This window comes from Chrysemys picta, chromosome 2 (assembly GCF_011386835.1).
Source record: "Chrysemys picta bellii isolate R12L10 chromosome 2, ASM1138683v2, whole genome shotgun sequence".
Taxonomy (NCBI): Eukaryota; Metazoa; Chordata; order Testudines; family Emydidae; genus Chrysemys; species Chrysemys picta.
In genome coordinates this window covers 162,088,432-162,105,485 of record NC_088792.1, presented here as the reverse complement: position 1 = coordinate 162,105,485, position 17,054 = coordinate 162,088,432, and the positions used below count along the sequence as shown (strand labels likewise).

The window sequence follows — 17,054 nt, the reverse complement described above, 5'->3', positions numbered from 1 at the left end:
TGAATATAACCAAGTATTCATTTATTAACAAAATAAGACTTACCAAGATGGAGCTCTATTCACCCAAAATGATCCGCAGCCTTCCCTGCTGCGTTAGATTGGGGATGGGAGGGGGGCAGGCTCTGCACCCCATTCATGGTTCATTCCTGTAGGTCAAGAAAAGCTGGGGTTTGGGGATGGGGGTTTTTGGTATGTAGACTGGGCCTGTAGAAATCAGATCAAGATGGATTTGGCCCTGGGCGCTGGATTAAATGACCCAGTTTGTACCAGGCTGGGCGGCTCTCTCCTAGCTATTTCTGCGGCTGTGAAGGGTCTCTTCTCCCCTGCCCCCATCAGCGAGTCACGGACACCAAATTCATAATCCACATCTTTTAATTTTGATCAGGTGCCCTGTGATGGATCAGCGAGCGAAAGCAAGTCATCTGCAGTGGCACAGCCATTACACCTATCCCAGGACATCAGTGGACTCCTTCAGTATTATCAGGGGAGTCCAGAGACCAGGCTGACTGGTAGACTAGTTCTAGGTCTGTACAGGAGCCCACTGGTGCTGGAAGGCAAGGCAGATTTTCCAACCACGGGAGAGCAGGAGACAGGATACCAGACTAGATGGAGGACCACTGGTCTGAATCAGTATGGCACTTCCTATGTCCTTTTCCAAACTATAGAAAGAAGCAGGGAGCGTCCACCCACTGTCCCGATCAGTAGGTCTCCGTGGCTTTTGCAGACAGTGCCACATTTTGGGATGAAGAGAGCTCTGGGGTAGCACTGCCATAGACGTTCTCCCAGCTGCCCTTCCTCCCTCCCCACCGCCGTTGCCCCTTCCCCAAAATACATTACAAAAAAAAAATTACATCTCTGTTAACTGTACAAACAAAGAGAAACGGAATTTCAAAATGATAAAACGAGGGAGGGGAAATGTATTTGTTAAAAGAGGCCATGCAAGGACTTCCTGGGTAGGGGACACAATAAAATAGAATTTCAAAAGAAGAAAGAAAAGGGAAAATAAAAGAAAAAGAAAAGCCCCACACCTGCAAAGGAAAGGATTTTTTTTTTTTTAGACACAGACTTTTTGCCTACCATTGATTCATTGGTATATTAATGCACTTAATATTCCCAGCTTTAAGCTAACATACAGTAAATAAATACACAGTCCAAGGAAGGGAAGGAGAGCGGGGGAGGGCAAGGAGACGGGGTGCTTTAGTTACTGATATCCAAGCGCGGAAGCTGAAGTTAGTCTTTGGCCATACAGCGCATATGGAGAGTAGTAGGGTCCAGCTGCTGGCAAGGAGGGCACTGGCAGAGCACCGGCTGTGGGCAAGTGGCTCTTGCCATAAGGGTGGTACCTGTTTAGTCCCAAAGTGTGTGGGCTCCTCAAAGACAGGGATCCCGGTAAAGTGTTGGGGCTCCCTGGGGCGGTGGGTGGGAGGTGGAGGTGGCAGGATGCCGCAGAGCCAAGACCAGAGGTAGGGTAGCCAGCCAAGAGTTTCTCCGCCCCGGGCAGAGCCGTGTGGGTCCTTAGGTGGGTGAGCAATTCCTCCGAGGTGGCAAACCTCTTGTCGCAGGGTCCACTGGCAGACACCCAGTTGCATATGTGGGGCAAGGGGTCGTTCTGGAGCATGAAGCCGTAGGTGTAGAGGGGGTGGCTGGGCAGGCTCGGGGTGGCGCTGGAGGATAGGGTGGTGTGGACGGAGTGCAGGGGGTGCGTGGGATACACCAGGGGGTATCCGCTTTTCAGGCTGCCGGGGTCGTGCACGCAGCTGGAGCAGTTGCTGGTGCCCAGGTGCGAGGCGCTGTGGTAGCTCAAGCAATAGGGGTCTCTGCATAATCCCTGCATGAAGGAGGGCGGGGAGGCCCCGGTCAGTGGGCTAGAGCTGGGCGGCTTGCCGGGCAAGCCCAAGGTCCCCGGCAGCTGGCTGCTCACCAGGCCGGCTTTAGTAGGATCCAGGCCGGGCACGAACTGGGACGGGTAGCCGGCGTAAGCCCCAACGATGGACCCGTGGTAGCCGATGCTGGAAGGGGGCAGGGGGAAGACAGAGTGGCCCGGCTTGTAGGGGGACACCGGGGCCACGTGGCCGGCGGGCGCCAGGGCCGGAGGCTCCGATTTGCGCCCCGAGGCGGCCTCGCCATGCGCCCCGGTGTCTGCGCTCCCTGCGCCCCCGCCGGCCCGGCTCAAGCCGCTGCCCCCGGGCCCCGGCGCCGCTTCAGGGCTGGGCTTGGCCGCCGCCTCGGGTTCTTTCTTGTCCTCCTGGCCCTTGCAGTCTCCGTGCTGCGGGGAGCTGCCCCGGGAGCCGCCCGGGGAGGAGGCGGCGGCCGCATGCGGCGGGAAGGGCGGGCAGGTGGCGCTGGGCACCCGGAACCCTGCCTTGTCCGCGCCGGGGCCCGCGCCCGCCGAGCCGCCCTCCTTGCGGGGGTCCCCACCGCCTTTGGAGTAGGGCTTGAAGCTGGACTTGTCCTCGGTCGGGGAATCGCCGCCGCCGCCGCCCAGCTGCTTGAGGGCGGAGGAGGAGGAGCGGGCACCCGGCTCCTTGTCCGCGCCGGGCAGCCCGTTGGCGGTCACCGCGTTGAGCTTGGAGGAAGGCGGCGGGTCCGGCTTGCCGATCTGGGAGCAGGTCTGTGCCAGGAGCGCCAGCGGGCTCTTCTTAGCGTCCAGCTGCGGGGAGAGAGGTCAGAGCGCGGATGAGCCGGGGTGCAGTGATGCTGCTCCGGTGAGTCGGGGCTCGGACCCTGGGGCTCACTCCGAGCCGCGCGCACAGCCCCCCAAAGCCGGGGGAATCTAGGGGGCCCCGCAGCTCCGAAGCGCAAGGCTGGGGACAGAGAAGGGCTCAGCCCCGGGCGCTCTCAGACCCCCACAGCCCCGCGGAGACACTGGCGGTAACAGCCCCACTGGCACCCTGCAGCTGGGTACAGACGGGGTGGGAAGCGAAGCCCTTTCTCACCCCCCCTTCGGGTGATCTCGGGGTTCTCAGACCCTGCTGGTCCCCAGCAGGAGGAGCCCCAGCCCCGTCTCTCTCCTTTGGACCCTCGCCAAGGGAAGGCTCGCCCCAGGCTCGCCCTGCTACTCTACCCCCCGGCAGGGTAAAGAGGATTTGCTCCTTCCACCCGCCCCGCTCCGGAACTTCGCTTGGAAACCTGGCAGCTAAATCAAAGAGAGGGACCCCGGTGCCGTGTGAGTCGCCCGGACTCCTTAGGCTCTCCCAGAGAGGCGCAGGGCGGGGCGACCCACCCCAGCGTGCCCCCAGGAGGGCGCAGGAGCCCGGAGCTTCCTAGCGCCGAGAGAGGGAGAGAAACAAGGGAAGCGAAGGGGCATGGTGCCATCCCCTGCTGCGGGGTGTGCGCGCAAAGGCGCACCGCACTTCGGGGAGGCACTGTGCGCCCTGCCCCAGGGTAGCGCTCCTGCCAGCTCGCACCGAGGGACCGGGGAAGGGACGAGGAGCGGCTCCGATTAGCAGAGCAGACCGGGGCGATCCTGGGCAAGGTGGATCGGGGACCGGTCCGGGTGCGATCCCTGCCCGGGGCAGGAGGATAAAGGCGCGGCTCCCGGGCAGCGCGCTGCGCCCTCCCGGGTAGGCAGAATGGCTGGGGGCCCCGGCCGGGACTGACCTCGATGGGGCTGACGGGCGTGGAGGAGAGAGGCTGCAGGTATTCCGGGTGCAGGAGGTGGCCGGTGTGGGCGCTGAGCATCTTCAGGACCCTGATGGGGAGCCGGTTCGCCTGGCGCAGGGGGTCCGCTGGGGGCAGGTGAGAGAGCGCCGGACAGGCTGCTGCTGCTGCTGGGGACTGTGCGCTCTCCCCTCCGCTGCTCTGCGATGTCCTTGGGTTAGATCCAGCGGGCGAACCGCTCATTTGGAGGAGGCTGCAGGGGGAGAGAGCCGGGCGGGGTGGGGTAGGGTAAGGGGGGAGGGGAAAGGGAGGGAGGCGAGCTCCGGGGGCTGCGGGGCGAGCTCCGCAGCGCTGCCGAGCTGAGCAGGGCGGTGGCGGCAGTAGCAGCACCGGCCCCGGTAAGACAAAAACCTTCCCCTTCCCCTATCAACACGTCAAATAGCCCAGATCAGCAGCCACACTTCAAAGGGACCAACCCTCCCCACCAATCCGGGACCTGCCAGGGACCCCGGGGCGGGATCAGACGCCGTGGGGGGAGCTTAGCTTGGTAGGAGGGGAGATGCTTAAAGGGCCCTGGGCGGCCCTCCTCTCCCTGGCTCTAACAATGCCAGATCCCAGGCTGAACCAGACCTATTTCCACCCATAGAAGGGACGAGACACGCCCCCCTTTAAAAGCACATCCCATCCCAGCCAAGCAAGATCATGACAGCGCTAAAAGGAAAAGTGGAGGGGGGAGCACTGCTTTTTGGCTTAGAGAGGCCCCGGTCTCATGCCTGAGACAGGTGGTGAAATAAAATCCACCGAAAAGGTATAGAGCAGGTGACTGCAACAGGGCATACCCCAGACAATGTCTAGTTTTAAGAGTGTGCGCCCTGAGTTAGTAACCAGAGCAGTGACAGTCACCTCGATGGGCTGCTAGGCTGTTCTCTGGAATGTTGTGAGGTTTCTCACTCCAAGCCAAGCTTTATTTATTTATGTACAGTTTCCAATTTTGTTTGCCAGGTTAACTCCCCAATTGCAAATGGGTGCAGTAATTAGGTTTATTGGATTTAGTGTAGTGTTGTGCAATTTTGTATGGGAGTTTACGTTTTATAATGTGTAAAATAAAGTATGCAATTGCTGCATTTAAAGTATACTTCATAATAATAATACTTGGTGGTTATATAGCATTTTGTTTTCAGAGTGTTGACAAACATTCACTAATTAATTACATTTATGTAATCATTAAATGTGAAATCATCAGGGTGTGTGCACTGAATGCATAGCCCAGTGAACCAGGGCAAAGTAAGTCTCTCATCCTCCCAACACTTAAAGTTTTTAGTAAATTTGTATTACTTTGAGTACTCCAGTTGAAATCAAGAAAACTAGTGGGAGCAGTAAAATTAAGCACGTTAGTTTGCAGGACTGGGGCCTTTCTCAATCCTGCAAAGATTTATGCAGGTGCTTACTTTTAAATAGTCCAGACTTCTCACCTACATAAAGTTATGCACATATGTAAGGTTTTTTAGGATTGGCATTTAAGCTACACACCTGTATGAGAGTTTGTAGGATTTGAGTGAGGTCTGTGTTGAGAGGCCTGCCTTGGCCAATAGAACAAAAATGTGATTTCTTTAGAATTAACTGGAAGTCACATTCCAATTATCTATCTAATTATTTTTGGCAGCCATTATTTGTTTAGGCAATGAAACAATCACCAAACCCACTAAAGGCTGTGTGTTCTCTGCACAGACAAGTCATGTGCTGAAAAGCCAAGGAACAACTACTCAGTACAATGGTTTTCAACCTTTTTCAATATGTGGACTCCTAAAAAATTTCAAATGAAGGTGTGGGCCCCTGTGGAAACCTTAGACAGTCTGCAGCCCCTCAGTGGTCTGTGGATCACAGGTTGAAAACCACTCACTTAGTACATTTTGGGTGATGTCATTGCTGCAGTATTAAAAACAAAGTTTATCTGGAACAAATTACCTATTGAAAAACCAGTAACCCTGCCTCTCTGGTTGGCATAGTATATCACTACCATATTTATAACTCTGAATGTTTGACATTTTCATGTTTTCTTTCATGTACTTCTAGCTGAAGGCATATAATTTGCCAATAGTACATTGCATGGCAATTGTTTGCTGCATAGTTGTGGAGAATGGAAATGAACAACCTTTCAGCAGTGTGTTTCTTAACTGTGTATACACTTTATTGGCCAGGGGAATTCACTGTTGGGAACCAGAGTTCTGCAGTACAGTTACAATTTTACATTTGCAGAGCGTTTTTCGAATTCCAGCTACCTGGAGGGAAAAAAAAGAGAGAGAGAGAGTGCAAGAGAGAGACGTATAATTAATCATATTAGGTCCTGGCAGATGCTTTATGTTACAACAATGTTGCTATTATTAAGTTCATACGGCCACCCATTATAAAGTCTGTGTGCTCAGTGTTCTGGGAAAAAAAGCTTTGCTGGATTTCCCCCAGTGGAGTGAAGGCATCTCTGTGTTACATGCCTCACTTCAAGGACCACTTTCCCAACCACAATCAATCACTCTGTTTGTCAGACCTGTCAATTCCGCCTCATTGTGAGACTTTTTTTCCGAAGCTGACCGCAAGATTGATTCAATCCGAACAACAAAAAATGCAAAAGGAGAGGTCTGCCTTTCAAAGGAGCCATTCAAGTAAGAAGGAAATAAAAAACCTTTCCGCCAAGTAATTCAAGTTGTATGCCAACAACAACACCACGTTTACACCCACGTCCCACCTTATTTTATTTTAGTTTGTTATGTGGGCTGGAATTCAGCAGCCATTACAATGGGCACTTGCAAGAACGTCTCTCCAAACAAACAAACAAATAAAGTTAGGGAGCAGATGGTATCTTGAGGACTGTATATGTTGGAACCCAGAAATATTATAGGGATTAGTTTGTCCCTGTTTCAACTCTGCTTGGATGCTGATGCAGCCTGCTGAAGTCAATGGAGTTATGCCATTGTAAAATTAGAGTAAATGAAGTGGTGAATCAGCCCCACAGAATGAAATACACAAGGTTTTCCCTTATTTTTTTTTTTTAAATCCCAACCAGTCAAGTTAGTAGAGAAAATAAATTCTCCCCTTCCCAAAGTGAGGGTTTATTATATAGACTGCATTTGAGTCTCTAATGGTAATTAAGGTGCGGCATTCTGATGCTTGAATTGTACTGACAGTTTTCAGGCTCAAGCAGGGGCTATTTTTCTTTCTAAATGTTCTAAGCCAGAGAACAAGTGCAGAGCAAGGGGAGCATTAGCAGGAACAGCGTGTGGCAGTTATCAGTACATTGGAAACAAAATTGTCAGATCAAACTTGTATCTGCGGGAATAAAACGTCATCAAAAGATCATCACAGATAATGATGAGTCCTGTTTAACATTCTAATATTATGGGGACTTATTATCTCTGATTATACTCTTGGTTTTTAAATCTGTCTGGGTGCTATTTTCCCTAAGCAGAACATTAACAGGGGGTGGGGGGTGAGATGGGAGATAAGATCTTATTTCATATTCATTTCAGCTCTCTAAAAAGTCACCTTGTGCCACAAAAAAATGCCTTTCAAGAAATATATATTTTATATTTTTAAAGTGGAAACAAGAACACTTGCTAAGAAAAAGGAAAAAAAGAATCACACACAGCATTAAATTAAGAGAAACAATGTTTTGAATAAAGAACAGGAGTACTTGTGGCACCTTAGAGACTAACAAAATTAATAAATTTGTTAGTCTCTAAGGTGCCACAAGTACTCCTGTTCTTTTTGCAGATACAGACTAACACGGCTGCTACTCTGAAACCAATGTTTTGAATAACAGTGAAAAAAACAAACAAAAAAGGCTTTCTTGGGAACTTAGGGCAAGATTTTCAAAAGGGATTTTGATAATGATTTTTGGGTGCCATGATTTTGGTTGCCCAAACTGAGGTGCCTTTAAAGGGGCCTGAATCTGGCCACCCAAAAATGGAGTCACCTAGAAAATGTAGGCCGTAAATATTTAGGTGTTTGTAATAGTTTAAATAAAGTTTCTCACCCAGGAAATCTGCTCCAACAGATATTGTTCTATGATGAATTGTTTTAGCTCAGGCCTCAGTTCTGAGAACACTTAATCTATAGTGCTTAACTTTATGGACTTGAGTGGTTCCATTTATGTCCTTTAGCGGAACCACTCATGTCCATAAAGTTAAGAATGTGCATAAGTATTTGCAGGACCAGGGCTTTAATGTATATTAGCCAAAGTATTCCCCTCTGTGTTGTTTGATCTCTTCTTTGCAAATCCACAACAACACACACATTCTAATAGCAACAACATGTAATAATATCTCCCTGTGTGCAGCTATTTATATATTTACAAACTGCAAAGTATGTATATCAAACAGGGAATTTTGTTTTCCTCTTGTGTTTAAGATCTTTCAGCAACTTGTAATTACCCTTTGGCAAGGCTTCCTTGTTAAACACATAGATTAGGGCGTCCATCATTCCTTGTACTTGTTTCCGGCCTCGTCCCAGCAGTTTAAGACACTACAAAAAAAACCCACACACACAAAAAACCCCAACATGCTTTCTAAAGGAAAGAAAAACATAATACATCGGGGGGAGGGGAGCAAAAATCAAAAAATGCAGACTGGGAAGTGAGTGATGTACGGGGACTACCGGAAAAACTCCCTGAATACCAGACCTGTCTGCAGAGTTACTAACACAGGAAGCACGTCATTTATGATGGATAGGACAGTAATCCTGACTTCCAGAAATTACTGTTTGAGGTGGTCACTGGCCCCTGCTCTGTAGCGGTAATAAATAACTGAATTGACAGTTTCTTACTGTCTTAACAATATTCACTTACCTACCTGCTTTTGTAGCCAATAAGGTTGCATAGCTTCTGTCAACAGATTGCAGAGTTTTCAAACTGGATGTTTTCGTTCTGTATGTCCGCCCTGTCGTTCAACAAGGAACCCCTGACTTTTACAGCATATTCCTGTGTTGCTGATTTGCAGAATGTTGCCCTGAGCTTCAAGACTTGCATCTACTGCAGTTTGGATTTGTGCTAGCTAATGATGTAAGCATTTTTCTCTGAAACCCATGGGTGGAGTTGTGTAAAGTTAACAAGTTAGCTAAATAAAAAATCCCAGATTTGGAACCAGGGGAAGAGGTATTTGAATGTTAGGGCTTGTCCACATAGGAAGTTATAGTGGTATAAAGGGTAGCGTGTATTTAAACATCTATAGTTATACTGGTGTAACTCCCCATGGAGATACTCTTATTCCAGTATGAGTGTCTTTTTCCAATTTAATGTGTCGCTTTGGAAGCTGCTTAAGCTAAACTGGAAAAATCCACTCTCATTGCTGAATAAGAGTCCACAGGGGAGTTATACTGCTCAGTTTACATTCACACCCTAAACTTATATCAGGAGACCCTCTCATGGAGCCAGTCCCCTAGTGGTTAGAAGAACGGCCAAAAGAGGAGAACTGTATTTGCCCAGGGGACTGCAAAGAAAGGAGAGGGTAAAGAGTATAGCGCACACCCAGGAAGATACATTGTAGTTGTCACAAAGGCCCTGATTCAGGAAAGCGTTCTTTATCCAGGGAAACACCTGCTTAGCTCTGAGTACATTGTTCAATGGAACTTAGCCCATTTCAATTTAAGCACATGCCTAAGAGGCTTTCCTGACTCAGGAAGGACTTCAGCATGCGAGAGTTCTCCTACTGACTTCAATGGGCTTTGGCTCATGCCCTAAATGTCATCCTAATCAGGGGCTAAAGTACTAGAAATATGGGGAAATGGAACTTGTAGCTTTAGGGCTAAGGCAGCCATACTGGGGCTTTGTGCGTGTCATCTATTTTCACTCCCTCATGGGAACAGAGGCTACTTATAGAGAAGGCCCAGAAGAGAAAGTGGGAAATGCTGCACCCCCATATTCCACCTTTTTGTTTTGAAGACGAAATAGTCCAATCGTGGAGGAGATCGGAGACGCGGCGGCCCATGCCCTAGTTGCACTGGCAGCACGCCTGGATGAAAGGAGAGGCTCGGGGACATTGCCAAGAAAATGGGTGAACCTCCATTCTCCCTGCTAGAAATGCTGGCTTGCACTGGAGTAAATCAGGAGTAGTGGCCCCGTGGTCCATGGACTGATGCTAGTGTAAGTAAGATCTGCGTCAGGCCCAATGGAGAAGAAAGCAAGCAAAGGAGGGAATACCAGTATCTTCACTTGAATGCGTGTTGCAGGATAAGATCTAGACTAGGAGGAGGAGAAGGCGGCAGTGTGTGTATATGTGGGGGCAGGGACAGTGGAGGCAAGAAGTGATCCATTGCGGCTTTCTGACATAACAGAGTGAAGAAAAGGTTTGTTATGCACCTGCTATTTTATAGGTAAATCTATTAGCCCCCCGTAAACGAGATGATGGGAGCCTGTACTCAAACTGTAACAGTCCCTTTCAGCTGACTCCGTGCAAGAAAATTTGTACCAGTCAGCAATTTCTCCCCACAGTTTTCAAAGTCCCACCTTACTGCTAGCATTACACAATCTAAAGGCCTCCTTTGTAACTGCAGAACAAGTGCCTAGAAATTATCTTATTTATTACAGGAGACATGTTTTAAAACAACTGACAAAATTGCAAGATGTAAAACGACAAGCAAGTGCTTTCTTTTTTTTCTTCTTTTTTTAAAACCGTATAGACTTCTGGCAATGATAAAAATAGGGTTTTCTTTTTTAAAGTTGGAATTGATCTTTATTTCTAAAGCAATCATGTAGCAGGAAAAACAGCAAGACACTTAGATATTAACTGATACACACTTGAATCATGGTTACTTTTTGAATAGCCTGGTAGCTTGCTTCCCTCAGAGTGATTAATGTTAAAGAACTGTGTGAACATTAAAAAAAAAAAAAAAAAGGTAAGTGCCCATTCCCCCACCCCCTCCATTCCCTTGATGTGTGACTAACAGCTGTTTTACTTTGTGACAAATCAGTGGGGTCTTCCTGTTGTTGATATAATGAAGTTGTTTCCTGGTGTGAAGTTCTACAGGATAAATTGCACAAGGGGAGGAGAACTTCACACACTTATCAAAGTGCTGGGGGACACCACTCCTCTGTTCTGCAGGGATGGCCAGCAGATCAAAATACACTCTGAATGGCTGACATGGGGTCACAGTGATATTAGTTAATACTACTTTTTCCCACTTATTTTAAAGGGCTTTTTATGAGCAAAATGATGTTCTTCATTGAAAAATGGTTTGTGTTATGTTGGATGACCGTAATTCAGATTTGTTTCCACCAGATGATCCAATTGTATTATTACTTATATGTATTTAGGTGCGGTCCATATGTTAGTCATGTCACCACCCTGTGACTCAGTTTCCCCCTCTATAAAATAGGTATAATGACGCTGACATCCTTTGTAAAGTGTGTTGAGCTGGCCTGATGAAAGTGCTCTCTAAGAGCTTGGCATTATTATTTATTGAAAAGGCAGTCCCTGCCCAAAAGAGTTTACAGTTTTACATCTTAGTCTCACAGGGCTTGAATTGAGTAGGATTTAAAGGTGTGGTGTTAGCAGGTGGTAGCCAATGCATTATAAACTCTAGTAGAGACAGGGCAAATTGTCTCTCTCCCCACTCAACCCAACCACCTTCACATGTTGTAAACGCTACACTGCCTTGTGTGTTCAGCAGTTTAAGAACACATCACTTTCTCACTGTAAAATTCGAGTGAAGAAAAGGCACAGGTAATTTTTACTGCAATGTGGCGAGGGGAGGTCAAACCCAGGTAAGGGGTATCGTGCTGATCTCACCTTTTCTGGGCAGTGACAACATAACCTCCATGTGACCACTTTTCCTGGACTTCACAACAAACCCCAAACTCTGTATATTTCATATAGGCCTTATACAACTCCAATGAAGTCAATGGAAAGTCTCCTATTGACATCCGTGGGAGCCGGATCCGGCTGTACGGGCCCGTGCAGGACTTTAGCTCGAATACATTTCTAGCAATGTTCGGAGAAACCTTTCAGAACATGCACCAAGGAAGTGTGAAAAAACAAAACAAAAACACCCCTCGCCTGATCAGTGGTAATTTGTAAATCTCTTTAATTCATGGGAAGGCCAGGGATTTCAAGAGGGTGCTAATGGTAGGCTGCTGGGCTTTTTAGAACGGAAACAAGTTGGCAGGGGTGGAGAGGATGGGGGGAGGGAAGGAACATGAGGGATTTCCACTGAGGATCTCAGAGTTCAGATTTCAAAGCTCAATCAAGTGAGCTAAAGAGCTGAAAGGTTAACAGGCTGTGTGAACAGGCAGGAACACTGGGCCCCTTCCCTTCTACTGCTAAGCTGGAGGTCTGATCTGCACTAGAAAACTAGATCAACCCAGCTACATTGCTCATGAGTGTGAAAAATCCACACCCTGAGTGGCATAGTTAAGCCAACCTAAATCCCCATGTAGACAGTGCTAGGTGGACAGAAGAATTCTTCCATTGACCTTGCTACCGCCTCTGGGGGAGGTGGATGACCTACACCAACGGGAAAACCCCTCCCAGTGGCGTAGGTAGTGTCTACACAGAAGCACTCCAGTGGCCCAGCTGCAGTACTCCAGCTGTACCATTGTAAATGTAGATAAGCCCTGAGTATTGAACACGTTAGAAGACAACAGCAATTGCCATCCTTGGGCCAGGTCTATGCTATAAAATTATGTCGACCTACATTACATCAGCAAACAGTCACTGCAGTTATTTCATGGTTTGTGCATCTAGGCACTCCGCTCCCGCAGTGCGTGTCCTCACCAGGAGCGCTTGTACTGGTGCTGCAGAGGTCCGGGTAGGGCAGTCCTGGAGGCCAGTAACAGCTGACGTAAATAACGCAGCGTCCACACTGACACTGCGTTGACCTAACTACATCGACCCTGACTCTACACCGCTCGGGGAGGTGGTGTTATTCATAGAATCATAGACTTTAAGGTCAGACGGGATCATTATAATCGTCTAGTCTGATCTGCACAACGCAGGCCACAGAATCTCACCCACCCACTCCTGTAACCAACCCCTAACCTATATCTGAGCCATTGAAGCCCTCAAATCATGGTTTATTATGTTGGCGGGAGCAAAATGTAAGTGTAGACACTCCACAGCTAGGGTGATGTCAGCTGCCTTGCGTCAACTTAACCATGGACTGTAGACCGGGCTCAGTTGAAATTGTCAGACAGGCGGCGTGGAGTAGGTGGGGGCAAGAGGAAGTGCCCCTGGGCTTGTGCTCCACAAGGAGTGACAAAGGAGGAGAAGCTCAGAGTGCCATCTTAGCCTCTCAGCTAGAAAGCCTGCTGCTGCCTGAGTATTTACAGCTTTCCATATACCTGATACATCCACAAAATGGTTTCAACTCATTTGGTTTCCAGAGTTAATGGAACCATGCAGTACAAGCCCCCAGCCACACACACACACACACACACACAAAATACAGTGCACAGACACACACACACACACACACACACAAAATACAGTGCACAGAGCTGAGCTAATACTGATTTTTGTTTTGCTGGCAGTTACAAAAAATAAAAAAAGTCACCAAAATAAAATTGTCCGGAGTCAGCCTGAAATCAAAATGTGCTGTTGGACACAAAGGAGGCATCACCATTGCAGTTTTGTGAATGGCACCTAAGTCCACTTGGGAATCTAGCCCAATTAATCAAAAAGGTTTGGGTTTTTTTCAAAAATATGGAAATGAACCATTTTGACGTTTCTGATTACCCCTTTCTTCCCCCCAACCAACACAATTTGCTGAAATCTGAACAAATGCATGAACTGTTTTGATCAACGCTAATCAGCAATTTTTGGCAAAAAAAAGTTTCCAATGAAAAATTTCACCGAGCACTAATTGTGCAGCATTGAGCCCTTAGAAGTTTAATTGAATGTCTCACTTTTTGGCTCAAATTCATTTCCAAATGGCCTGTGCTGGTGGTTCTCCACATTCCTCGTCTAATGAAAGAGCTCTCCTCACATGGATCATTTCCCCTCCCAACCCATTGTGCTTAGGAACATTGGATCCCACCAGTCCCATCTAGCCCAGTATCCTGTCTCTCACAGTGGCCAGCACCAGCCGCTTCAGAGGATGGTGCTAAGAACCCCTGTAATGGACAATTATGGAATAACTTGCCTCAAAAATAAGTTTCTTCCTAACCCCCAGCAGTTAGGGACCAGTTATGTTTGAAGCATGAGGTTTTATATCCCTTATATATTCTCCCCATTCACCCACACATCTAACCTAATTGTGGATACGTTTGTTATTTGTGTATGTCCGATCTTTTTTGGAATCCCAATGAGCTCTCAATCTCAATGACATTTAGTGGCCGTGAGTTCCACAGGCCAATTATGCATTACGTAACGAAAATGTTTTCTGTTTGATTTTCAAATCCTTCATTCTGAGGGCCAGCAGATAGTAGTAGTTTGAGGACCCTGGCCTATACCAACTAAAAATGTAACCGCTTGGTTAGAAATCCTCCGTTTTCATAATGTGGACAATCTCTGATAATCCCAGGCATGAAACTGCAATAATTTTAACATCCAAGTCTCAGTGTCATGCACAAACTACAGCACTGAGCGGATGGCATGCTTTGGAAGGTGTGTGGTTATTCTTTTACTGTTCATACCATTGGAATGAGTAAAAAATTGTTTCAGTTTAGTTACAGTTTTACTGTTGCTCTTGAAAAACAAGGAGTGATCCTGTTCTCCCAATTAGGGCAAAACTCTCAGGCTACAGCCACGAGGCAGCCTGCTGAGTTGTATCTCACAGTTTAAACTAATTATGGCCCCGATCATGCACTCAGCTCCACATGAGTGCCTGGGGTCCTTGTCTTGTCTGTGTGGAGTTCAGTGTCTGATGGGGGGTGTAAGTCAGAGGATGGTAGAATATTCCTCCTCAAACCACATCTGCTCTAGAACTGCTCTCTGATCAGAGGTGGAATTCGTCAGCTGGAAAGCCTGAGTAGTAAATCTTGTGACATCTTGGATGCCTATTTAGGAAAATGTTGACATTTTAGATCACTCACTGAAATGCAAGCAGGGCTCAAGCTTGCAAGGCACACCGGCCCTGATCCAGCGAGGGACGTGTAGTCCTATTGAAGTCAGTGGGAGTTGACTTCAGGTCCTCAGCACCTCTTGGTAATTAGTCCAAAAGGCCTAGTGCAAAGCCCACTGAAGTGAATGGAAAAGATTCCTGTTGTCTGCAACGGATGCTGGATCTGGTCCAAAGTTTGTAACGATACTTTAACAAAGTACAGTGAAAAGAAATGAAAACAGTTGACTGAAGCTGAATGAAATGCTTTTGGGGCTCTCTGATTCAGTGAGTTCCTCTAGTCTTCAAATGCAAAGAGGCAGTTACCTCTGGTTTTCTTTTTTTTTCCTTGCCAGGACTAGTTAATTGAACTATGCAAATTAATTTATACAATATCAATACCAGAGCCTTAAACCATTTGGCATAGCTCATCTGGCATGTTCGTTACATAAAATGTTTGGAGCAGTGCTAATAAAAATGAAAAAGGCTGTAAATCAAGTTTAATTTATTCATTTTCTGTATGGTAGGAAAGCATGCCAAAATCAGATTATTTATGAGCCCTTCATAACAATAGGCATTTTTATTGGTTGCCAATGACAAAAGAGGCTCTCAGTTGTTTTTTTGAATGCCTTTTCAGAAACATTTGTTTTTTTGGACTCTGTGATCTCAAAGAAAAATATTTAATCATTGATACAGTAAAAATAATTTATATTTAGATACTGAAAAACACATCAGACTTTAAAGCATAAATATACATAGCTAATCCTACCCCAAAGACTCAGGCATATATTGTACTGTAGGTTAGATAAAAGAGCAGTGATTTATATCAAGTTTCTTAAATTTCCCAATAAGAGTATAATCTCCCTTAAGTGTCACATAAAGTATCTGGTTTTTTTAGACCACATTCAGTATTTTATGAAAATGTACACATAGACACATTACACATGAACACACAAAGTATACATGCACTATACTCCTACACTTTTCTCATTTACAGATACAGTATTACTTTCTTTGTCTTTACCTATCTCTAGCTAATTCACAATATTTATTTTTCAGCAGAGTAACCAAATCCCAACAAATACTATACACCAGATAAAAAAGATTAAAGTAACTGATACATAACAAATCAGCTATAAAACAACTGCATATTGGCTCCTGCTCTCCCCTCCCCCTCTTCTCACATCCTTTAAACCATCTTTTGTTCATGATCTAATACAGATGGAACCACAAGCTTAGCCATGTTTAGTGGGCGACTGGGTTTGTGTCAAATATTTAATACATCAGTGAAGGACGAGAAAGACTCAAGCATCTGGCTCAATTTGGTGGGCGGGGTATGTGTGGAGGGAAGAGTCAGATTACTGAGCTCTAGAAGTTCTTGGCTAATTGCATTTTACACAATATTTCTATGGGACATTTTTAAAGTCCCTCCGTGGGCTGAGTTGAAGTATTCAGAGTGATCTCACAAATGTTGCCAACTCTCGTGAGTCTCATGATATTTGGCATTTTTTTAAAACTCCAGCTCAGGAATCATGATCTGCAAAATTCGAGTTATGCAAGGCTTTCCTTGCATAAGTCGGAAACGTATACTTGTACATTGCACAAAAATTTCCGCAACTCGAAAATCCTATATCTGGCTTTTTCCGTAAGTGTGAATTTGCGTAAATTGGGTCTTGCATAACCAGGGGAGAGTCTGTACTACATGGGAATCTCGGCTTGCATTGTTGTTTAAAAAGAGTAAGTATCTAGCCCTCATGGTTGTGAAGAAAAGCTCGAACATGTGACCCCCTAAAGGCTCAAAGACAGGAAGACGAATAAAAAGTACACTTTCATGAGTTTTTTAAGCCAATCTCATGATTTTTGAATGTTTGGGATTGGCAATACTGGCTAGTATACACTTTTCAGGTACCTACTGTGTCCTACTGCATGAACTCTGGTTCTAAACATTAATATGGCCCCTCATGCTAAAGGATACAAACTTCTTTCAGAACAGAGCCAGGCCTCTGATTTGGCTGCAGGGCTCTGGTGTGCTCTTGGATTAAATATCTCCAGACCCACAGTGAAATTGTCTGACGGGCATAAGGAAAACACATATTTACATACTGTGCCACTGTTACTCAGCTTGAGAAGAGTCTTCAATGGGACTACTCTGGCTGCATAAGGATAGCAAAACTGGGCTCATCATAAACCCAAACCGGCAATCCCTACCCAGGCAAAGCACCATCGCTGTCAGTCAGAGGTGTGATTTATTCCCACCCCTGACCAACAGCCGTGCCCTCAAAAGCCCCAATGTAGGCTCAATAATGGCACACGCATGAATCCATTTGTTGGTATAGCTTACTCTATTTGGGGAACTGGTATAAACTAACTATACTGGGAAAAAAGTTCTTTCAGATGCATCTCAACCAGGGGGGTTTGCTGCTGGCATCTTC

The 17,054-nt window shown here is 46.6% G+C and overlaps 1 protein-coding gene across 1 annotated transcript; it reads right to left on the bottom strand.

Moving 5' to 3' along the window:
• On the bottom strand, positions 1-4,199 carry ZNF703 (zinc finger protein 703). The gene is made up of 2 exons (XM_005286512.4): positions 3,601-4,199; positions 1-2,650 (listed from the first exon to the last, which is right to left on the bottom strand). Exons 1-2 carry the CDS (start codon positions 3,841-3,843, stop codon positions 1,202-1,204), a joined length of 1,692 nt encoding a protein of 563 aa, XP_005286569.2. The 5' UTR covers positions 3,844-4,199; the 3' UTR covers positions 1-1,201.
• Between the last annotated feature and the right edge of the window lie 12,855 nt (positions 4,200-17,054).